The following is a 25,734-nucleotide window of genomic DNA, read 5'->3' on the forward strand; positions in this document are numbered from 1 at the left end:
TATCAAATATTTAGGGTTTTCTTGGCAGGACATTAACGATAAACCCAGATATTACACTTTTACGGTTTTGCCCTTTGGCTTAAGTGGCATGTGTCATATCTTTACCAAGATGGTTTGGCCTTTAGTTTATCACTGGCATGCCCATGGAATTCTCTCATTTGTATACATCGATGATGGCCTTATTATTTCTAATTCCCGACAACAGGCAGAATTTAATAGAGACATCATGAAAAGTACATCGCTAGCAGCGGATTTGTCAAGAACGGCAAAAAGTGAGCCTGGGATCCCTCCCAATCTATCAGTTATCTCGGTTTCATTGTTGATTCAACTTCTATCTCATTTTTTCTTCCAGAAAAGAAGATTGATAATTTGTTGTCCCCCATCGAAGGTTGCACATCTGGGCAGCCTCCGAATCAAGTACCAGTTAAAGGTTTGGCTTCTGTAGCCGGGCAATTGATTTCTATGACCCCCCCTCTTGGCCCTATTTCCAGGCTTATGACAAGGCACTGTTATCGCGCTATCGAGTCGCGCCTCTCGTGGTCCCACTCTATCGTTCTTACGGCAGGTGTTCTCAATGAACTGGAGTTCTGGAAAAAGAATATTCACCGTTTGAATGGCTTTTCCTTTAAGTTTCGTCTACATAAAACTTCGCAGTTGTATATGGACACCAGTAATTTGTGCAAGGCAAACCAAATTTGCGCTTCCATGGTTCATGGACACCTCTCTAGAGAACAAAGAGTTCAACCTAGCGCGAGCTCTCAGCCATACTGCGTATCGTATCGCAGGCACCTAACTCACTTAGCCACGAAAGAATCAAGTGTTTTAGTAACAACTCCAGCATTTTCACTATCATAAATTGTGGTAGCACTAAACCCGATCTACACAGCGTCGTGCCCATACTATTGACCATTTTGCATCCCCTTTTAACTGAAAACTTTCCGTTTTTAATACCAGATTTTGGTGTCAGGACACTTCAGCAGTTGATGCTCTTTGTCAAGACTGGTCAGGTGAGAACAATTATTTCTGTCTGCCGGGTTCCCTCATTGTGAAGTTTATTAAAAAATTGAAGTCGAATAAAGCATTGGGAACCTTAGCAGTTCCAAAGTGGACGGCCGCACATTTTTGGCCAATTTTGTGTCCAGATGGTTTTCATCTCAACAATTGCGTTTGCGATTGGAGGCTTTTACGTACCTCTTTTAAAACCGCCCTCTTTGGGAGGAACTTCACTATTTTCGACGAATCCACCATTTTCGACATTGGCATTGAGATACAAATTGTCCCTACCTCCTAGAATGTCAAATAGATGTTTCTGTTGCAGTGATTTGGGCTATTGCAAACTTCATGTCTAATCATTTTGCCCCCTTTTCCAGAAATGCGTGTCGGAAGACATGCAAACAAACAAAATAGACACTTTTCCCTTTAACGTTTCTCAGGTGTTGGTGCTCACAGCTGAAACCAACCCATGCAACTGAAATTCGGTTTCATATTCTGTTATTTCCTTTTTTCATCTTGACTCCTTTAATGAGGAAGATAAAGAAAAGAAATGTATTTCCTTACAAAGTAAGAAAGTGGAATTTCTTCTCAGTTTGAACAAACAACACCTCGCCTTAATCCCAACCCTTCACCCATCCATCTTTTACCAGCATGGAGCAGGGGAGTGCGCCCCTGTCTGGCATCCTTGGATGCAACCAAGTTTCCTCCACAAAGTAGGGGTTTTCATGGCCTCCGAGTTCCAGTAACCACGTTATCGGACCGCGGTGTCGGACGCCATCTGGGAACACGACAGTTCTCGTTTAGCCACACGAAAACAACGCGTTCATCCCTCACACTACTTCAGTATCTCTCACAGAAGATTTTCCGAACGCCATCAGGAAAAGAGAAAAAAGAAAATACACGGTTTTTCCATACCCGAAGGCTATTTGATGCCGGGAAATGTCCTATACATTCGTCTATAACGAATGTTTGCAATGTTTTTCGCATGTTGGGTAGCGAAGCCATTTCCCACCAAAGAACGTCAGCAAGGTTTGCACATATCACAAGGCCCAGTTCCTTTCGAAACGAGCTCGGCAGACTATTCTAGCGGCGTTGGGAGGATTTGCAATAGGAACAGTTTTCTGTTTGCTGTTTTCCTTTGCCCCTTTTTTCAGCAATTTGGGACTCCCGTGCGTTGGACCTAACCGACTCATACTTACAACAGCTAGCAACAGGACATCTCCCAGCTCTCCTGTCATATGCTAAGGCATCATCTACCACTACAAAGTACTCATCGGACTGGAGCAGATAGGAAAAGTGGGCAACGGCTAGAACCAGAGTACCAGTCTTCCCAGCAGACCAATACCATTTGAGCCTATACCTAGCGCACCTGGACCAATCTTCAGGAGCAAAGACCGCTGTGAACACTTTCACAGCAGCCGCCAAATGGGCGCATTCATTGGCCGGCTTACCTTCGCCTACCGATGACTTGCTATTCAAGACAGCTTTGCAGGGCTACAACCGGCTGCATGCCTCACCAACGCGGAGGAAGGAGCCCATCACGGCGGATGTTTTAGAAGAATTCTTAGCGCCCAAAGTCATCCTGCCGCCGATTGAGCAGATCTTAGAGTCCTGTTTATATCTTTTCGCTGGTTACGCTAGTTTTCTCCGATTTAGCGATATTGCAAACATTAGGTCCAAAGATCGCACATTCTTTTCTAGTCACATGTGCATTTATTTGTCAAAGTCTAAAATCGACCAATTTCGGCAAGGCAGTTTTGTTACGATAGCTTGAACACACAAGCTTACATGCCCAGTGGCTATCACCGAGAAGTACATTAGCACTCTTGGAGACTCGCCAAGCTGTGAGCTGCCACTCATTCGTAGGTTAACTACTTGTAAGAGAGGATTAATTCCTACGTCACATCCATTAAGTTATACCAGAACCAGTGAGATTGTGCTTGAAGCCATAAGGCCTTTTGTACCAGACATAACCAAATATGGTCTCCACAGCCTCTGAGCGGCAGGTGCGTCGACAGCGAGCAATGCTCTTGTTCCGACGTGGCTGGTTGCACACCACGGTAGATGGAAAACGGATAAAGCAAGAAGCGCCTATGTCAGACCAAGCATCGAATCAGAGTTACTGCCATCTCGATCATTAGGAATCTAGTGAATTTCGTCAAGTATTGTCGTGAGAACCACCAGTCGATTTCCTACTTTAGTCATGCAACTGTTTAGCTTGTTATTTACCCGAATACTTAATGTCACTTATCTGCGCGTAAATCCCCCCCCCAAAAAAAACAAATATAATGGAGTATCCGAAGGACTTATTGAATTGTATATAGAATAAACAGCGTAGGTGTTGGTGCTCACAGCTAAAACCAACCCGTGCAACTGAAATTCGGTTTAATATTCTGTTATTTCCTTTTTCATCTTGACTCCTTTGATGAGGAAGATAAAGAAAAGAAATGTATTTTCTTACAAAGTAAGAAAGGGGTTTTCTCTTCAGATGCTTCATAAGAGAGGCATACTCCTTTCTGTAGCCCACATAGTCAGAGTGAAGTTTTGCTTTATTGTTACATTTGAGAAACTTAACAATGTCCTCTCTGTCATTGAACAGCAGACTTTCTGAATCACAAGGGACATTCGCATTCGCACGGTCTGTCCATGGAAGCAACCGTTCTGGTTTGAATGATCGCGATCGATCACACATGCAACAGCATGCAGTTTCTTATCTGCCCCGATATGTACCTCCCGGCTACGGCTAGAACGCGTCTCCGTGCTCCACGCACATGCATATGCACATAACTGTATAGCAGAACAGAGGCGTAGACCTACATGTAGCTCTAGCCAACAGATTTGGATGCAGTTTGCTGCTGTCAGGTTAGTCTTGAATTCAAAGTGATGAAGTTGTGCCGTTATTAACAACTGGTGTTCAACGTTCTCTTTGTTTACCGGTAGGTTAATACACCTGGTACCCTGCCACATTTGTGTGGCCTATTGATCATTGCTGCAAGCGCCTAGATTTCAAGTCTAATAAAAAATCTCCTTTCACGATGTTTCCAACATACGTGCATGTACATGGAGACGGTGTACATGTAAAGTCAACCTGTCTGTACATTGAACGAAGTTGAAAGAGATTGCATTTTTGGAATGTTTGCAGGTGCACAGGCTACATGTATTTCTGAGAAATCAGAAAAATATTTTGAGGGGATTTTAACATAAAAAGTGAATTTCGATTTTCAATTTATTTCCTTGACCCACCCACCCACTATTTCAAAAAAAGGTCGAAATTTAAAAACATTGAAAATTTTGACTGGCCCCTTATGCATCGCTTTTCCAAATTCCCAGTGCTTTTGCTGACACTGGATATTTGTTGAAGCAGTCTTCCAAAAATCATTGACATATTACTTAATGTACCTGCGACAACTGGGAAGGTTTAAATCTACCCTTGATTTATTGCCTTATTGCACAGAAACCTCAAGACCAAGTCTCAGTGTACTAGATTCCTGTCTGGCCTGCACAAGACCAGGGTATTTTTCCTAGTCTTTGGCATGTATGTATTGTGTGCATGTATGTAAATATTGATTATGTAAATAAGGCGAATCACGGTTTTGTTAAGTAATCGGTATAAAATGTGTTGATAGGACTTGAATTTGTCAAGTTGTATTTTCACACCAGCAGTTTTTCTGTAACTCTGAACAAATAATCATCAAATGCATCGTGTAATCACGCAAAAACAAGTTTGAATGATGAATTTGCGATATGATTATCGTAGTAATTTGAAAAGACAAGGACAAGTTTTAAATTTGTTGGATTACCAGTTTCTTGAATCTTAGCACACTAAACTGGATAAGCTACCAGAGCTTGAGACTCTGAAGTGTAATTTTCAGTATACAGCCAGAGCGTATGGTATGTGTGATAAAGATGGCCACTGTACATGGAGTTTAAATATGTTGGTTCATTTCCTAGATAAGTGGAAGTACATGCTGCACACGTAACTTTGTAAAGTCTATTGTTTGTATATTTATTTTTGACTTATTGAATCAAGCATTAGTTTTCAGATTCAAATTCATGAATTTTTATCAACAGTGTAACATGCTAAGTCAGCATTAAGTGCATTTTGTTACCTTGTGACATGTAGATATGTCAAAATTCTGTCTATGTATTGTTTGATTTCGAGTATGGAGTACAGGTACATGTATTGGCATAAAGAATCTGGCTGAAATACGACCCGAAGGTCAGCGAGAGTATACTCTCACTAAAGGGCAAGTATACTCCTGTACCCAAGTGTCAATTATACACATCCTACTTGTGAATAACAAGAGTAACCGTGCAAATGCACCCTTGTAGTCTTGGATAAGTTTAGGTGTCAAATATGTCCATAGTTACTGTTTCCCTTATAGTTGTGAACTGCATTGTTTTGGAGTTAAGGTGTGGAGTTATGCATGCTGGCTGCATATTTTTTTTTTGTATTAAACAAAACAAGTGTTTCAGTATATCGCTGTTTCACATTACATATTGTCTATAAAAGGTAATTCTACCATAGGAACTCGTAAAATTAAGGAGCCAGGATATTAGTGCCAAATTCCATCCCTTGAGACAGTTAGAGCACTCTCTGTTGTTCTAAGATTCTGATTATCAAGATGGGGTGGCAATGTATGACTCATTTTGAGTGATAGGTCTGCAACCCATTGAATCCCCAAAGGAAAAGCACAGGTAAACAACGCACGACATCATGTTTGAGATCAATTTCAAAAATGTGTCTTTACACACATTGATGGAAATCACCCTTTGCATTGCTTTCTTCAAATGACAACTTGCCTGAGAGAATTATTTTACAGGGAGCTTAGTCCAATAAATATTTTTCAACTTTTCAACAATTTCACCAGTTACTCTATGGCCAGCTACAAATGTTGGATGGTACCTTTAAGCATATACAAGTACCCACACAATCTCAGGTAGAGTGTGCAGGCTGGTTCTGTCGACACTGCACACATAAAAGTGGAACAGATTGAACAAAATAAAGGAAATTGTTGATGTCTTGAAAATAGTACAGCACAGGTTATATAGATAAAATTATTTCAGTAGGAGGGTCACAATGACTACCCCAATTCATTAATATTTTGGGAATCTTATAAACCACCAAAAATCAAACTAACAAATACCATGCTACCTATACGCTGTTATCAGGCATGTCAAATCCATGAACTTTTCAGCTTGCCTGGAATCACACATCAGTAAATACCTTGGAAGGAATCTCATCATGACATCACCATCCCCAGTAGCAACTGCTCCACCTATATTGTTATCAACATAGCACCCTGCACCAACAATTGGTGAATCACCGACACGACTGGAAAAAAAAACACATGTACATAGTATGTGGTTTATATGGGACATGAGACAAACTGAGGGAAGATGTTACAAGTGACCCACCTTATCCCTAAACCAAAGTAGTATCTAAAAATTTGTCACATTACCTTTCCATAAAAATGCCAGTTAAAAAGAGAACTGACCATAATTACCCATATATAACAACTGAAGTGGCAGCTTTACCTTGCAGAGCTAAAAAGTCTCTTATTTGAGTACCATTCAGCTGCAGGATGCTCAGAATGAAAATAAAGAAAAAATGAGGGCAGCAACCAATCTATCACTATATCTCAAAAAGGTGAAAATCAAAATTATCAACGTGACCGATATTCAAATATCCTTCTATTGTCACGTCCGATGCAGAAGCCTCATCCAGGGTTTATAAAGGGTGAATTACGCGGGTGACTATCTATCCTGACTGACCATCTGTCAGAGCATTGCAATATGTCTCCAGGAATCTAGCAATGTTTTAGGGGGCAGCCTGTCCAATGAGACAATGAATAGGATACCGACAAAAGGAGTTATCTAAGCACATGATAAATGCAGCCTTTCCTAAAAGCAAAAGCATAGTGGAAGCTGCTGTACAAGCCTGATAATAATAACTCTTGTCGGATTTTTCAACAACTGGCTGGCCACAACAGAGCAGCATTCCTGACTGCATATGGATCATGCCGAGTTTCTATAATACATGTACAATAACTGGCAGACCATCCTTGGAGAATAAGAAATTTTTTGTGTTTTTCAAAACAAATCTGGGTGCAGAGATTTCACAGCTTGATTGACGCTGTTTATTTAATGAAATATATGTACTTTTAAGTCAGATATATTATGATTATTTGGCAGTCTTGTTTTCGTGCTTTGCGAATTGCATATATTGCTTTTGAAGTCAGTCAGCAATAGCCTTTGAATCCAGACAACAGATGTCTATATCTTCTGTCACTGGTGTGTTCACTGTTCATCTATAAAAACACACATCTTAATCTTTCAGTGATTTTAGAGGGTGTGCCTCTAAATGTGATCACCACAGTATGAACATGAGTATTCTTGAATGCAGTATGAGCTTCACTGTTGAGAAACAATATAGTTCAATTGTATAGTTTACTTACCCTGGTACTTTATGATTAGCCCCATTTGTAGTTGTACCACCAGCAATGTTGCCATTTTTATCAACGACTATCATTCCGATTGTGTCATGATTGCCTCTGGTTACTTCTTCATTGTAGCGTGGTCGATGACATGAACTTGAATTAAATGGGTGGTATGGTCCACAGGATTTAGTAGGGTCTGGTTTTACATTCTAAGACAAAAAACCAGTAATAGTAAATAATAAGGATTGAACACCTGCATGTGTTTCCAGTAAAGCAACAGATGTGCAGGTACATTTGGAGTTCACATTACATGTGATTTGCCAGTCTCAGATGATCTCTTTCTGTTTATGTTTTAGACAAAATAAAGAGTTCACCAAAACAGACAATGCTCCAAATAAATTTGAATAAAATATTGCATCACAGCCCGTCACAGCCAAAACATTTGATCAATGACAGGGGTTCGTTGTTATTAGATCTTTTGATACTCGATTTACTAAAAAATCAATATTGACTACATTTGATATATCAATAATTCCTGTGTACAGTAAACTCTCATTAACTCTAAGCTGGATAACTTCAAACTTGCGTAACTTTGAAATAACACTTCATTCTTGAAGAGAATAGCATACTGTGTACAACTGTGCATAAATAAATACCTCTGTGAATCAAACTGCCACCATGGTAGGCCTGACTCCATTTTGAATCCAGCTGGTGACAGCATGTTGTGATCTTGGGCAAGTCACTTTAACTCCCATATGTGCCTCTCTCCACCCAGGAGTAAATGGGTACCTGTGAGGGCAGACATGGTTGCTTGTATATTCCAGACACTGGGCTAGTATACTCCCCAGGGAGCTGAGATGGTTTCAGGAATGTTCAGATAATGCATGAGCCCAAGGTGTAGGGATAATGATAATACAGCGCCTCAGACTAGTTTGCTAGATAGACTGCACTTTACAACTGCTTGTTATAATTATTTTGCTTGACAAATATGAACAGAACTGCTGCCAAAACAGTATGTCCATTTCAAAAGTCCAGCCAGGAAGTGGAGACGATGAACTCCACTGAATGGTAAGAACGTGGAACACAAGACCCTGTGCTTACACTTTTGTAATGTTTCTGATTTCAGTCACAGACACAAGTAGCCACTCTGTTGCACTTACAATTTCAAAACAAATGTAATCACCATATAAACTAAAAATACCTTCCCCCGGAAGTGATGGTTGAGTCTACTTGCGAATGCTAACCTGAATAGCACTACATGTGCATTTTTTTCTCTCACCCCAGTCAGCCATACTCTAAAAACTTGATCAAGTGTGGTGCACCCTCATTTTACCACAATGCAATGCGGCATTGCCGCAATGATCATCTTTCTTGATTTGAAGTCAATTTATTTATTATCATTTTTTTCACCATTCATTGAAATTCACTGAAATTTGACATGATTTTGTGCACATTAAACAAAGCAGTTTAATCTGCTTTATGGAACGCGGTCCCCAAGTGTTAGACTATCATTCCTTACAGCTGTGTTTTTTCATAGCAACGTCATCTGGTAAACAAAACTTGCAATGATCCCTAATTTGCAAGCAATGTGAGGCGGTGGCGCATGGTCATTGGCTGGGGAGTCTCATGCTATGCCTGTCAATATGCGATGAGTAGATGTATGTACAGTGGTTGGTGGAAACTTTCGTTCATAAACAATGCATGATAGGCGATGAGTTCATTGCATGTGCTAGTGACAGCAGCACATTTGCCATTACATGCAGCCTTTTAGACAACAAAAAATCTTGCTTGAGTTTCGCTGTTACTGAGCAGTTTTCCTTACGCTTCTTTGTACTTTTGGTGTCGAGAACATGCTGTGAAAATTGGGGATTCACCTTTTAGTCCCATTTTGTATAATGTGCCAGTTCTGTGTCCATAGGAGGAGCTGTGCTGCCAATGAAGGTCAATTTACTGGATGTTTACACCCACACAAACGACTGTCTGACGGCTACTCTAATCTGACAGGCAACCTTCACTGAAGCTTGAGTATTCAGCTCAGGCCTGCAGCCCTGTAAAAGAGAGCCCAGAATTGTGAGGTGTTGCATAATTTCCTTTGTCCCGGTGAATGCCAGTTGCATCTTTCATACGCAGCTGGATTAGCGAGCAGCGGTGCTGTGCCACTCATCAATGGGCCCTGGACCACTTTTGTCCAAAGTGCTAATCCGCGGGCGCGCTATGCCTAAAACAGTGGTATCCTCTGTCAAAACAGTACCAGATTACATTTGAAAAATGAAAGTCGAAAAATGATGGCAGTCCCCAGCAGCAAGTCCTTTGTTCCGAGTACAGTCTTTTGTTACACAGACCAGCTCTTTTGTCCGAAACCAGGCACCCTGGCTCTGCATATAAACACACGGTGCCCGAAACCGGGCACCCCAGCGGGAAGTGGTTAAATTAATGTTTCACTCCATATATGAGGCCTATTTGTAGGCTTCAGTTCAATACTTTTAGTTGAGGATCAATGCAGCAAGCCTTTTACGTTCCAGCTTGTTGTGTTTCTTTTAGTTGGCTTTATGATTTCAATTAATTTTGGTCCCAGGCCTATTATTAAATAGGCTTGGGAGGTTCCACGGTTGACGGAACCGGTTCCGGTACCGCACAAATAACCGGTTCCGAGTCAAAACCGGTTCCGGGTAATTTGAAGAAAAACATAAGAATTTAAGGTCAAAGGTATTTCTAATGTCTGCCATTATCTTTTACTTGTACGATCATAGAATATGCATGAGAAATGTTGGTAATTAAATGTGTACATTACGTCATATGTCTCTTGAAATAATTCGCTTCTTACTGGCACGGCAGGGTTTTTTTTGCGCAACTCTCGGTCAGCTCAATGGCCGGACGGACTCAAACAAACAGAGCGATCACGATGTGCTCCTGTATTTTGTGCTACGTGTCAAAGGCTGCACCTGTGCACCGCACCGCGGTCAGGCCGTAGCTAGCTGGCCGGGCCAGGCACACTAAGCTGGCAGCCGCTCACGCTTGACATCGTCAGCCAAAGCAGCACGCAGCATGCATCATGCGGCCTGGAGAAGCGACAGTTATGCATATGCAACGTTCCATAGACTTAACACATGTGCTACTACTTCGTTTTTGCGGTGGCCGGCAGCCCCATGTGAAAGATGCAAAGACCAAACAGAGTGTCATTTTTCTCCATTCATGCGAGGCTTCTAATAAAGTCTAGTCAACCAGGCACATACGTCTAGTGGCGCGCGCGCATTCGCCACTATCCTGGGGCCTGCTAGCTGCGTGCTCATCATCTCCGTTCATTTTTGCAAAAAACCACGCCCCCGCCTTCCATATAAGGCAAGACGATAAAGCAGCAAATCCCCGGATGGAACCATGTGGTATCGCGGTGATGTTTTTATTGGCTGATTATTTTAGTATCGCGGGTTGACACAACACTATCCATCATCCATGCAGGGGCCACCGAAAACGAACAAGCAACTTGGCGATCAGCACCAGGCAGCCTCTGACCAGCCTCCTCATGCCAATTTATGATTTGCGATGAAACTAAAGTGATTCAACCAAGAAAAAAAACAGAAAAAAATTCTTGTTGACTCCTCAGTTTCCTTTTTATTAAACAAACAAACAGTCGCCTATGAAGTGCCTGTCAATGCTGTGTGAGTGTCATGTCACTGTTTTCCTTCTTTTATTTGGTAGTGTACAATTAAAGTAATAGCTGTTATGATGCCCCATGATATTGTATAGATGACCGACCCAGCACACTTGTGAACCCGGCCAGAAGGATCCTGGGTTCGTCTTCTTAGAAAGTTGATTACATAATCCATGGTACAGGGCCACTGCCAGGCGTCTGCGGCTCAACCGCAGAGGTGCAGCAGATCATATACAATGCTTGTCTGTCAAGTCTCTTCAGAGGGCGGCCGATCAGTAACAGATGTTTTCTAAATAGGCTGGGGTCTGGTTTTACGTCTGGCCTTCACATAGGTACTCGCTCAGTGGTCAAATTCGGTACCAGAACCGGTGAAGTGAGGCTTTGGTACTGTGGGCATGGATTCACTAGCCTACTGGAACCGCGCTAAGGCTTCGGTACTGCGGGAACCGCGCTAAGGCTTCGGTACTGCGGGAACCGCGCTAACCGAGGCTTCTGCGGGTACCCGATTCTGGACAATATCGATACCCGGAGCCGGTTCCCGGTTTTGGAACCGGGTAGAACCGGGTACCCGACGGAACCTCCCAAGCCTATTATTAAAAAAAAATTATAATAAATAATAAAAAAATTGATTAGACATTGATATCATATGCTGGGATAACCGGTAACACTGCTGGGCTTGGGAAACCCTTACAGTTGCTTGCAACTGGTTCCAGGCTACTGCAGAGTTTCCTCAATCATACTCTTGAGGCCATTGTGCCTCTCTGCTCCCATGGAGCTTTTATGCACACATTTACTGATTTTGCTTAGTGTTTTTTATGCACATATGAGTTGTGGGCGCAATTTCATCAGTTCCTTTGGTTTACCATACTTTGTACATCCTTCAGTCCCCTATTTAGCACCCTTTTATTTTGCTCTGTTATGAGCTTTTTATATGCTCTATTTAGGTGCTTTCTATGTGTGTTTTTTGGTTTCTGGCGTGACAAGACCTTTTTGTTTGGAGTGACGCATTGAAGATTTTCTGCAGAACAAAATGTCATGGTCATTTGACTATGGCCCAGGAGTCTTTCATGGAATTATGCTTTCAGGACGACGATATTCAGCATACACTGATAATACTGAAATAAACCTAATCAGCCTGCAAGAAAATGATTTTGTGGCAGATTACTGCTAGATTTTAAAAAAATGTATTTCAGGATGCCCTGGGAAGGTAAAGGCTGGATCAATTAGATCCATTAAATAATTCGCTAATGAATGTTAATTAGGGCAAATTGTACTTGTGAATCGTAAGTCCTAGAGCAATGGGACCAAGACTAAAGTAGACCTACCACTCTTCACATTAAACAATTTTTGTGCACATTCCAAAAAGTCACACCTTGAGATTATTTAGATAATCAGCTAGTTAGTCTTAACTGGATAAAATCCACTTTCATGTGTGGTGTTAGGTTTATTGAAGCAAGGATCAATTGCCCTGTAATTCCATCTCCCTTTAATTACATATATAACACTGCACAATCTGGGTCCATTTTACAAGGTTGCAGGCCTGGCTGAAATACTCAGGAATCATTAGATTTTGTCTGTCAGGCTAGAGTGGCCACCAGACAGTCCTTCGTGTGGGTGCAAGTGTCCAGTAAATGAAGATAGGAATTTTTAAAGAATTTTGAAAACAGAAAAAAATGATAATTATCCCGCCCCAGCATGATCAACATTAATAACTGCCACTAGCAGCAAATGGTTAATGCACGACAATGCCCTTTTTTGATGCTAAGAGCTCCTAAAATTCTCCCAGATCAGTGGTTACCAGCCAAAGCCTTACACTTGTATACAGATGCAGCAGGTTCCATAGGGTATGGGCCATCCTAGGTCATAAACGGCTTTATGGTAGATGGCCAGAAAATTGGATTAGCAAAACCATAATGCCGAAAGAGTTTTCCCCTTGTTGGCTGCAATACTGTGGTGCGGTATTTAGTCGGAGTTGTTAGCAGATGCTGAAAGTAATGTCAATCGTGTGTAAGTTTGTAGTGCAATGCATGCTCCACAACATTGAGTTCAAAGTGGAACATTTTTCAGGTTACGAAAACATATCAGAATTGCTTCCTGAGCTCATTTCCCTCCTTGTAGAATCCAGGAAGGACATATACAAGGGTCCACCAGGTACTGGCAGATTTTCTTTTGCAGTTCAGTTTTAGTCTAATGTTGCCAATTCCCCTAATTATAATTGCATTATCTGTGGCTCATTTACATGAATGTTCACTTGTTCATGTAGGTTTAAACCCAACAATTTATACTGCCCATAGTTTCCGTATAGGGGCGGCATGCCATGCATTTTCCCTGGGATACTCAGATGCTCAAATCAGGGAGAAGGGTAGGTGGCAGTCTGATGCTTTCAAAAAGTACATCCGTATATAGCATCTAAGTGTGCGAAATTGGCATCCCTCTTGGTCCCTGCTTTGCTTTCGTTTAGGTAGCTTGTTCATGTCAATGTGGTGCTCAGCAACGGACAATGCTTGAAGTTCTCTCCTTCAACAATATTTTGCTACTGCTAGCAAAAATGCCATCTTCATGTTCACATGCATGAGGCCTGGCCGATTGGATTGAAGGTTGGTCTTGTGACGAGCTGAAGAACCAACTCAGGTCCCAAAATTGAATGTAGGTGGTGACTGGGTGGACATTCAATGGACATCCCAAATAGATGTCTGAGGGCTAAGTTGTTTGAAACAGCAGAACCATCACCATCCTTTGTGAATTACTGTGATGGCGAAGTGGTAAGTGCAGATTATTGCAGTTTGTAGGCTTGAATTATAAAAATTAAGGAGAGGCCAGCAACAACAGCTACAGACGGATCCGTTGGAGATGGAGATCATTCTGGACACAACATAGCGACATGTTGCAGGCGATTGTTGTAGATCTTGAGGGCAGATGAAAAGCCTCCCTCTTCAAAGCATTGTTGCACTGTTGCTAGAAGGTCAAGTGTTTTGGGTGAGGGTTGGCAAAGAATGTTAAGTCATTTCAGAGAAATCAGTGGTTGGTGATTCAAGAGTCTGGTCAGCCAAGAAAATCATGCCTGGCGTGGCCAGGAGGGAGTGATGAAGACATGACATTGGTCTTCTTTTGTTTGGTTCAGTAGGGACCATAGGATTAGAAATATCAATGTAATGCATATGTGAACATTTCGTTCCAATTTATCATTGGAGTGTCTGTTGCCCATGCATGTGGGTGAGAAAGCATGGTGTAGAATAGCAATAGGGGGTGTTTCCGTTTGACTCAAAAGGTCAATGTGATGTCTGTTGAGAGCAGCGAAGATCACCTGGATCACTTCTTGATGAAGGGTCTTGATGAAGGGTCTTGATGAAGGGTCTTGATGAAGGGGGAGAACCGTCCCCAAGACAGAGCATCCATCTGTTTGTTCCAGGAGCCTGGGATGTGAATGGCTTGGAGATCCACCATGTTTGCTATTACCATTGGAGTAGATGTCACATTTCCGGGCACAGGCTGGGTCAGTGAGTGCCACCATGTCAGTTGATAAATATACATGTAAGTCAATCATCTGAGCATATCAACATAACTTTCCCTTGATGATGGACTGAATGTTTTGAAGGGCATTACATAATGCTCCGAGTTCCAAGGCATTGGTGTGTGGGCCCAAAATTGCGGGTCCCAGAAGTCCAAGGCTTAGTGTGGTGGCAGAGATACTGACCAGCCCAAGGTCAATACATCATTGATGATTGTGATCTCTGGTGGCAACCATTAAAAATGAAGGCCCCTTGTGATGTGTTTTTTTTTAAGCACAAGCAAAACAGTGGGGGGTAAAACAGTGGCAGAATCAGAACAAGATGGAAGGTGCAGCTACAGTGGTCTAATGCACAAGCAACATCATAGGACTAGGTCCACATGCTGGCCATGAGGCCAAGCCCCAGAAGTAGCCAAGTGCAGGCCATCATGTATTGATGCAAGAGGATGGCTGGTACTCATCACTACTGAAGGTGAGAAGTGTGAGCCAAACTTGGGTAAGAAAATACCCTGCTTGAGATCGAGTACAGTCCTAACAAAAATCGACAGTTGTGATGGAGTGAAGTTTGTGTCGAAAAGAATTGAACATAGGTAGTCAGACAGCAGGAGAGAAATCAGCATGATTGCTTGAAGCTATCAAGAAGCCCTCCTTCTTAGCACTGTAGAGTATTTATCTTATGTGGTATACTTGCATCCTAGTCTCTCAAAATTTGTTTTGCGATCCAACTCATAGTGCATGCATTCATGTTATGCTCACAATTTCCATATAGATATCTTCCCTCTTTGTGTTCCATTGTTTGTTCTGTTTTAGTTTGTTTTTTTGTAATGCCATGCCTGACCTTAACTACATGTACGTTTTCAAGGTTTTGCTACCCGTACTGACCTTATTACCTTAACACACTGTAAATGCATATATATTTTTACCACAATGAAGAAATAAGTGTGCGATTTATTAATATTATAGGCAAAAACTCAGAAACGATCAATTCTCCATGGATGTGTATGTCAGGCCCTCTGATAAAAAGAGTAAGAACATATTGATTCAAATACCTCGGGAGAAGCCTTATCTTATTTGAGGAGCAATTTGTCAGTGGGAGCCCTGTTTTTGTCAATGTAGAGCCACATCTTGCTGGACTTGCAAGTGCCAGCCAAAATGCTATCATTGGCCACATCAGGGAGAGGGTCAGAGGTCAGAAAAATTTGGCAACATCCTCCTCTGGGAATCAGCAAGAGGTGGAAGATTGTGCTGGGTTAAGGCCATCAAGTTTTGGCTTTAGCGAAAGACTCCATACTGTATTTTCTCCCATGAGGTACATGTAGTATGGTGTTTAAATGAATGTCACTATAGACTAGAGAATTAGAAAGTAGCTCAAAGGCTTTTATCATATCCCACTGAAGTAGACAGAGCCTATTCAGGTGGACAAAGGGTAGCAGGAGAGAGTCATCTTCATGTGACACATATTTTGGCTTCGCCAAGCAAGGCTGCTTGACAGAAATCTTCCCATAGGTATCACCATCAGCTATGGGCATGAATGCAGTGTCTTCATGATTCAACGAAGGTGGAAGCAGTCAGTGTCAACCTGGACAGGTACCAGTGTTGTAGTTGAGACCACTTAAGACCTTCACAAGATTACACAAGACCGACACAAGACCTCCAGTCTGAATTTCATTCACAGTTATTCAAATGAACTGCAACAAAAGAATTTGTTTGTCATTCACACTGTTTCTTGTGTCTGGTCTTGTGTCTGGTCTTGTGTGTGGTCTTGTATCTGGTCTTGTGATGGTCTCGACTACAACACTGACAGGTGCCACTGGAGGATCCTGGGTATGTGACAGTGGGGCAGGGAGCTGGGGTTCCAGATTATAGGAGATAGTGACAGGCAAGCATGATGGAAGAACGGACCATTTAACCAATGTTTACAGTGCTGCCAAGTTAATCTGAGAGCTCTTACTAGGAAAGGGATAATGTCGATTGCTGATATCAGTAGTATTGTTCAGTTAGTTGTATATGCGATGCCATGTTGAGGGCACTAAAAAGCCTTGGTCTTGCTCACATGCCGGGTGGTAAGGGTTGAAACCTCTTTCAGTGGAAAAGAGCGGTGACTTCTGTTTATTCGGTAACATTTGAAGATGTACAGCCCAAGGAAAGGTTGCAGAGGGTGGCCTGTCTCTGCATGATTCTAATGAGGGTGGCAGGCTTGTCTGGGGTGGCATGGCTGTCGGGGGTTGAAATTCAAGAGCCCGCAAGCTACAGATTCAGATACACTGAGGTACATGGGAGCATAGCCTGTGAGTACAGTGGGACAAACCATAGTATATTAATTAATACCAGAAATAGAGAGTTCATTGGGAAAATGCTGATGACTCCATTACAAGGCATATGTCACAGGAGGCCACAGGGGCAGTCAGAGCCTAGAAGCACATTCCTTTCCTTGTTTTCATCAGAGGCGCTGAGACTGGAGAAGAAACCCAAGATACCTCAAAGCTTGTCAGTCTCAGGTTTATCGTGAATGTAGCTTGGTGGGACCTTGAAGTAGCTACAGTGGGCAAATCTGGGAATGCCCACACTCTGAATAAGTTTGCCCAAAAGCAATTTGAAACCACGAGGTTTACAGACACACGGTACCCAAACACATAAATAAAGCACATTGTTAGTTTAGATGCAAATTCGGCTTGGGGTTCAGGAGTCCTTTATGTCTTCTTTAAATTTTGTTTTCTAATTATATTTTCTTTATCTTGTTTTCTTAATATTTGTTCATGTGTCACAAGAGTAAATACCAAACAAACATTGTACCATATGTAAACTTTTCCAGAAACGTGTTACAAAGTATTGTAACAAAATTTGGGTCTTTTCCTTTTGTTAAGTTAAAGAGTACGTTCCTCTAAAATGTCAGTGGTCTGGCCACAATACTGCAGGCCCTTCTTGTTCATTAATCTTTTGATATTTCATTTGACCCTGGAGCCCTGGCCTGGCTCTGTGTTCCCCAGTTATGCTAATTTGGTTTGTTCATTGCAGTCTTAAGAATTCCTTTTTTTGTTTCTATTAGCAGTGGTGCAACATTTCTTACATAACTTTCTCTTCAGGCTTATAAAAGCTGCCTGTTAGGTTTAGGTGTGGACTTACAGCTGGGGGATTGTAGTGGATGGTGGTGTGATTTGGTTCCCTTATTTTCATTTTAGTTCCTGCTGCAGGATCCTTAGTTGAATGAAATATCTTTTCGCTATTACTTTACACCACCACTACAATTAATTTTTCTAGAAAGGGTTCAATGCTTTGCGCAGTCTTTCTGTGAGTATGTTCTAATTTATTTTTCTTTAGTTTTACCTTGTGCCCATTTCCTTTGCCACGCCCTTCTCCTTCTCCCTGATTTGAGCATCTGAGTATCCCAGGGAAACTGCATGGCATGCCGCCCCTTTACGGAAACTATGGGCAGTGTTAATTGTTGGGTTTAAACCTACATGAATATGTGTTGACCTCAGAGTCTAAGTACATGCTCTCCGACTGACAGGCTGCCTGTTGGGCCAGCAGTACAGAAATACCAATTTGAAAGATGTTTGCCTTTCCAAGTATGTCAACAAACTTTGGACTGGACCGTGTACATTATTCTGTCATGCAATATCAATACAGCCTTGTCTGCCCTGTGAATGTTTGAAGTTCCAACAAACCAACTTCAACCCCCCCACGTCATGGCTAAGCATAACATTATCCAACTTCAAAACATTTGCTGTTTAACTATTTGAAACACTTAACTCTCCCACATGTAGGAGTGCTGCAAAAGCCAGTTAAAGCATGCTTTTGTACATGACCTCTTGTGAGGGAACAATGCTCTCGGGCATCTGTCATCTGCATGGGTATCAGGAGGGTTAGCAGTCTGAGGTCAAATTGAGATTTACCTTTTAGACACCTGCCACAGCTTTCTGAACAAGAAAGGTATGTGCAGGATCTGGCACATTATGCAATTTAGGAAGAAACTAACCGCAGACATGTAAGAACTGTACTGGTTGCATAGGAACATTTATGTAAATGAGCCACAGATAATGCAATTATGATTAGGGGAATTGGCAGCATTTGACTAAAACCAAACTGTGAAAGAAAATCTGCCAAAACCTGATGGGCCCTGGTATATGTCCTCCGTGTGGAGGGAGCCATAGATCCTATAAGGAGGGACATGAGCTCAGGAAGCAATTCTGAGGTTGGAGAGTTTCTGGTAGCTTGATTGGCTTGTCTGCTGCCCATGAGGCTAGAGCTTTGAACACATGGACCTGCAGGCGAGACAGTTTATTGGCTAATATGTTTTTGTAACCATGAACACGTTCCACTTCGAACTCAATGTTGTGTGGCATGCAATGCACTACAAACTTGCACACAAGTGACATTGCTTTCACTTTTTTGAGGTTTTGGCACTGATAACAGACCAGTGCCTGGTTGTTTGTGTGTATTATTATATGGGCATCCACTAACGACTCTAACCAAATCAGTACTGTGGCAAAAATGGGGAAAAACTTTTTTAGTGTATGGTTTCGCTTATCCAACTTTATGACCATCTACCATAAAACCATTTATGACCTAGGATGGCCCATACCCTATGGAACCTGCGGCATCTGTACACAAGTGTAAGGCTTCGGCCAGTAACCGCTGATCTGGGAGAAAGAACGCTCTGCCATTAAAATGGTGTAAGACAAGCAACGAATCTTGTAAGTATACGATAGTGTGGTTTTGTCACCCTGATTGTTACATTAATAAAACGACGTAAGAATGCCCGGCCAGGAACCACCACTTTGCATGCAAAATTCAAGAGGCCAATGATTGACCATAGCTCTTTCAGAGTGATCTTGCTCTTGGTCAATATAGGCCTACGATCAATAGCGGTGATGGCCTTAGATATTTTATTGCACGGCAAATGTGCTTCCACGGCAGCTGCGTCTAGCAGCCCGTTGCAGTACTGCCCTCGAAGGAACTGAAAGCAGATTTGTGAGGAGCGTTGTTGTTGCCTACAACCGCCAGTGAAATGGGGCCAACAATGAAAGGCTTTAAGGTACAACTCAGTGCGGAACTGATCAAATGAAAGCTCTATGGTTTGAAGGAGCTTTCGAAATGTCACACCATAGAGGTTAAAATTGCCCCCCTTCATTCGCACTTTAGTGGTTAACTTCACCATACTTCAGGAGCTTTGCTACTTCACCGGGGAACTTACTTGTGTATACTGCAATAAATGTTGCAAAGGCAGACGACCATTCGTTGACCATTCGTGACCTCCAATGTCAATGCAGCACCACCTATTGTCACCACTGAAAATACAAACTATCCTTACATGGTGGACACAGGGAAGAACTTGCACTTTACACAAAATGGGGACCAACACTGAACTCACTCGGTGAATCACAAATTCCCACAGCATGTGCTAAACTAGGTCCCTATTGCACTAATGTAAAGATAGGACAAACACAACTGGTACACACAAAGGAGCAGTGAAGCCAGGGTATGCACAAATGTGCATTTATATACAGTAAACTCTTGGTAACTTGAACCTTGGGGGAATGAATAACAAATTTGAGTTCACCGGATTTCGAACCAATGGAAGTTCCCACGTTTTGCCCACAAATACATGCAGTGCACAAGTAATCCTACTTGCCTCTGCAGTGGCTATTGGAGACGTTTTAAGTGGTTATTTCTTTATATCCAAGAATAAATTTCTCTAAAAATCATTAGTTTGCTGAGATTTCATATTTTTCTTACGTAAAATTTCTATCCTACTGATAAATAAAACATAACCCACCAAAACTGAGTACTTTTTAAGACAATTCATCCGTTCCATGCACACCGCGGCACGAACAGCACAGCCCTGTGCTTGCTCAATTTGCCGGGTCTGGGGTTATCCTGTTTGGCCACATCATTCCCTTTTAATTGCTTCAGGGTACACCATTTTGTATTTCCAAATGTCTGAGACTAACAAAAATATATATATATAATATGGGTGTTTTTGTTTGCCTTTTCATTACTTAACCTTTCCTTTTTTAAAACATTCAAGTGAAATTTGGTGACACAAAACAGTACTTCCAGCACTGCATCGGAAACGCATGTCAGTCAGCATGTGAGCAGCGCACAAGTGCTGCAATTAGGCAGGCGGCAAAAGCCAAGCTTTAGCCGTGGCATGCACAAAGCTTCCTTCAATGCAGTCACGGAGCCACTGAGTGCGAGCTACAATGGGCTGCGATGGCAATAAGGTTTGCTAGAGAGCAGGGAATTGCTCAGGTTGAGGTTGTAATGAGTCAATTACAATGGCACTTTATTCTTACAAGCATCATAAAATAGAAATAACAATGCTATATAAAAATAATCCAACTTAATCTGATCTAGTACAGTTGATCAAAGATTATACAGAAGAGAGGTGAGGATCCCGACAAATTCAAGAGGTATAAGTACACGTGTCCCTGAGCTACAGTACAATTAAGAAAAAGAAGGATGATCATGGCGGTGATACAACATTGTATTGTGGTAGATGGGGGCACACCACAGGTGATCAAGTCTTTAGTGATATGGCATTAGCGAAATAACGGACACGTAGTGCTATCTGGTAAATGAACACCACAGACTGGAGATTTTCTTTGTTGATGGTGTGACTTGCTCTTGGTATTTCTGGTATTATTCCACTTTCAAGATTTGTGAGATTTTGATATGATTAAAATGTGATATCAGGGATATCAATTTTAAAGTGAAAACAAATAATTCAAGCAATATTATAAATACATTGACAGACCCTTGTGACAGGTTGAGGTGTAATGCATGTGCTCAGGGCACATAGATGTGCTTGCATACAATTCAATGTGATCCAAAACAGGCTGGCTTTAAAAAAGCACAGAGAATTTAAGAAATTATTGACTTTAAACCTTGTTTATGTACATGTCATTGGTCACCTGGTAAGGTGTAATAGGCATGATATGATACCTGTCGAAAATTAGGTTGACAGTTGTGATCTTTCCATCGCCTCCATTCATCACTGAAAAGTAACAAAAGAGAAGTAATTTACAGCATGGAGCAAAGTTTAGAGTGAACACTTTCCCTTGTAATTGTTTTTACGTTCTCTGCTTTGTAGACATTCAAACTCACCACAGAACTGTGTAAAACTGTTGAAACTTCAAGACTTACTAAATGCCTCCAGATATTTAATGTTAGTTTTTGAAATCCAAATGATCTTTTTTCCCTCAAAAGTGATTAAATATACCAAATACAAGTACCTGTGTGATACAAATGAGGCTTGTGTTTGTAGGTATTGCAGAGTTGTTTCGGTGACCTCTTTTGAGTAGGAAAAAAGACTCTACAACTGGCAGGAATCAAACCCAAGTCCCTAAGTCAGCAGTCCTACATCTAACCATTTCACCAAGTGCCGATTTGGTTCATTGTGACAAGTCTGGAACCATTCCAAGGAGAATGATCTCAAGTGAATGCATGTACATACTGTACACACACACAATGCATATACAATGGAGTAGGTTTTCAAAAGGCAAACTTCTGTTCAGGTATTTTTATCATCTGATCATTCGGCAGGGCATGCATATGAACAATAAGACAACCCAAATGCCTAAGACAGTTTATGCTAATGTTTATTCTATCATTAAATGGACAGTTCAAGATCCCAGCTCTCAGGATTCATTTTTGAGGGATTTTTGAAAAATAACAGGTCTTTTCATGATAACTTCTGGTCTGATGTCACCGGCTTCAAATTTTACAAGTGTTGTTTGCCGAAGGTCATTACATCAATCCATTTTTAAGTGATTGAAGCAAAGTTTCTTGACAGACATTTACTGAAAATGCATTTTTGACATTTTTCAATACCTGTCGAAGGCATTTGAGAATTTTGGCTGGACCCAACACAGCCAAACACACCGAATGGACAAATCAACACTGCATAATGAAAAGGACTTTATTATAATACACTGTACATTACAGTGTATCAGGTCATCACAGAAGGTATAGCAAAATGAAAACTCAAGAAATTTGAAGATGTCAAAAATGACAAGAATTTTAATGGATGGCAAAAGTAACGACTGTTTGGGTAGGGTGAGAGCAGTGGACTTCATATGATTTCTGTGTAATTCTCAAAGAAATCCACAAATGAAGTTGAAAACAACTGATTTTCATCTATAACATATCTTTCTAAGTTCCTACAAGGTTTTGACCTGATTGGACAAGAAGATAGGGAGTATGAGTGGTACACCTTTAATGTGATGCCGTCACAAGACATCGTCATAAAGGAATTTCAGTATTAATCTATCATGTCATTGTTTATGGCATGCCAAGTCTGAACCTGACTGGGCCAGTACTTCTTTAGATAGAGGTCTTTAAAGTAAAATATGCTCTTGTGTGATGTCATGTGACTGGTATGACATCATCATGCAGTAACTTCACGTTTTGTCTGTAACACCTCTTTAACTGCTTGCAACATTTAAATGAAATCAGACTGATACTTCAGGAGATATAGAGTTTTGAAGAGTGCACCTTGATGAAGTCATCGTGATGTCTCTTGGTTTTTTATCTATAACACACCAGTATCTATAACGTCTGAAGTCAATCAGATTAAAAAAAGTCCAAAATTTTTTGGGATGAAGAAAAATGTGTACAAAAACAATGGGGAAAACTGCAAGTTTAATTATTGTGACGTAACTTGACAGTTGATGATGTCACATTGATGAATCTCTTCTGGGACCATCTCTTGCAGGGGCACCAACTCTGTAACATGTCTGAAGTAGATCTGATTCGGGTAGCTGACCCGAAAGTCACGTAAAAAGTCACATACAAACAAAAAATAATTATGAAAGTGTTTTCTTTCCTTCATATATGAATTTGTGTTCATTAAAGCAATTAGTAGAAAGACCCTCCAATTAAAAATAATTTCCATATTTCCATGATATCCTGTTTAATCGGTTACTTTTATAGGGGAGCTTTTGTGTCACTTGCATGACAGTTTTGCAGGTTTATTTTTATCAGTGTGTTACATTTGCAACAATATGAAAAAAAAACGTACTTTTGATTTGCCTAAATTCAGCTGAGTATATCCTTATAACATCAGTTTGCATGTTTTGAAAGTGGCTCAAATCATTACACAGATCATGTAGGGAAACTGACTAGGTGCTTATGAATGATTATAAAGATGAACAAAGAAATTGATTGGAGCAGGATTTGAACCTGCAGCCTCTGGAATACCATACCAGTATTCTACCAACTGAGCTACCCAACCCTATGTTGGTGGCTCTTCCCATTTGTCAATATCTTTGTTTTATGATTTGTGTTAAAAAAAGCCATATCCTCTTTAAGTGATCACTGGCTACATGGTGTTTCAGGTCTATTGGCTTCTGGCTAGCACTCCTCCCCCCCACAGAGATATTGACAAATGGGAAGAGCCACCAACATACATTGTTGTAGGGCTGGGTGGCTCAGTTGGTAGAATACTGGTATGGTATTCCAGAGGCCGCAGGTTCAAATCCCGCTCCAACCAATTTCTTTGTTCATCTTTATAATCATTCATAAGCACCTAGTCAGTTTCCCTACATGATTTGTTTCATGATTTATATTATTCAACAGATTGTGTGATACAAGTAATTCATTACAAACCATTCTACATTTGAAAACTTATTCACGTATTGCATCAATTTTGGTTGCATTTGGAGATAGCTCGATCATTCATGAGTTACGCAGTAGTCTTCCTTATTACATGTATACTCACACGTTGAGAATGAAAGGCCAGAACTAGTACAGAATCCATGTACATGCTGTCTTGACTGTTTTCCGATGTGTTTTAATTCATTGATAAAAAAGCAAAAGATAGAAGATGAGATGCAGATCGGCAACTTGGCGATAATACAACCCCTACTTTTGAAGATAAGACTTTAGATGTTGGTTATCTGTGTCTTCATTTAAAGCACTTCCATTCTTGTAATCAAAGCAAATAAAAATTATGAGTTTTGTAGAATATGTATTGGAAAGACTAAGTTATCACGTGCACACTTTCATCAAATAAGTGCATGTGAACTTGAAGGATGTGGAAGTTACATTATTCGAACAAATTAATTACGCTTTTAATACTGGGAGTACATGTACTAAGATCATTTGTGTTCTTAGTTAACCAGAAGGTTATCTTCCAAACAGCCAATCTACTTTTCATGTAACTGATGAGACTATGTGTTTTCCAATATTTGAAACTGTAAATCAATGTTGTAATGTGTACATATACTAAAGTGTTCTTACTAATTGTGAATAAACTGTTTTCATCCTATTTGCTAAGCATGATGTCACACAGGTTAAAGAATTATTTTCATAAATTGATAGAATGCCTCCATCGATTCTTCTGTGACTAATATACATGTATTTATGTAATTTCTTTAAAAAAATTTTTTTTGCAGATCTCTTGTAAATCACTCATTGACTGTCGTTTTTTTATTTGGCATCTAAGTATTTCACCTTTAAAATAATTCAATCTTTCTCACAAGCATTATTGTACATGCAGATGCCCCAGATTTCCATTCAATGCAAAGGTCCCAGTAATTAAAGGTGTACACTGAATAAAAGTTACAGGTGTGGTATGCAGCTACAGCCGCTTCCCGGTTATTAGACTTTTCTCCAGGCACAGCTCTTGCCACTTCCCGGCGCGAAGGGGTTAATAATAAAATTGATCTGAACTGGTCCACACACCAACCATTCATAAGGCACACCCAAGGCCACACCCTAACAGCACCTCACACACACTATACATTTTAAAAGATCAATCACATTGGTAATTCACAATTTAAACCTTTACCAAATTAGTTATAATTAAAACAATCTAGTAGGTAAAACTGCACAAAAATTATCACTGATGTCAAAGGCATAAGTTGAAGTCCTCCTTCATATCAGGCAAAAGGGTCTGTTTTGATGTGATCACACTACGGCTCTGCAATTATACAACCGTTCCATTATTTCAGGATGAACACGCCCTCATGCATGGGCGCTGTGCTTGCTCGCACTTAACCGTGAATTAAAAGATGTCAGACAGTGAGAGCGACTTGGCATTGCCTTTCCATCGAAAATGTTGATCAATACTGGATCATATGATAGAGTTGAACTGTCCCAAGTTGAACCAGAGTAAAGTCCTGATGAATTTCAGGCAGATG

The 25,734-nt window shown here is 40.9% G+C and overlaps 1 protein-coding gene across 1 annotated transcript in view; it reads right to left on the reverse strand.

Moving 5' to 3' along the window:
- Window positions 1-25,734, reverse strand: part of LOC147800096 (N(4)-(Beta-N-acetylglucosaminyl)-L-asparaginase-like) — a gene marked incomplete at its 5' end in the record, with an annotated part of 88,190 nt that overhangs the window by 32,798 nt on the left and 29,658 nt on the right. The window contains 3 exons of the mRNA XM_087129687.1: window positions 6,221-6,328; window positions 7,452-7,642; window positions 21,536-21,587. Of these exons, the coding sequence (XP_086985813.1) occupies window positions 6,221-6,328; window positions 7,452-7,642; window positions 21,536-21,587 (351 nt within the window). The remainder of the gene's footprint in view (window positions 1-6,220; window positions 6,329-7,451; window positions 7,643-21,535; window positions 21,588-25,734) is intronic.

The sequence above is a fragment of the Acanthaster planci genome, linkage group LG02 (assembly GCF_054643075.1).
Source record: "Acanthaster planci isolate LZ-2023a linkage group LG02, COTS_SCS, whole genome shotgun sequence".
Classification (NCBI taxonomy): domain Eukaryota; kingdom Metazoa; phylum Echinodermata; class Asteroidea; order Valvatida; family Acanthasteridae; genus Acanthaster; species Acanthaster planci.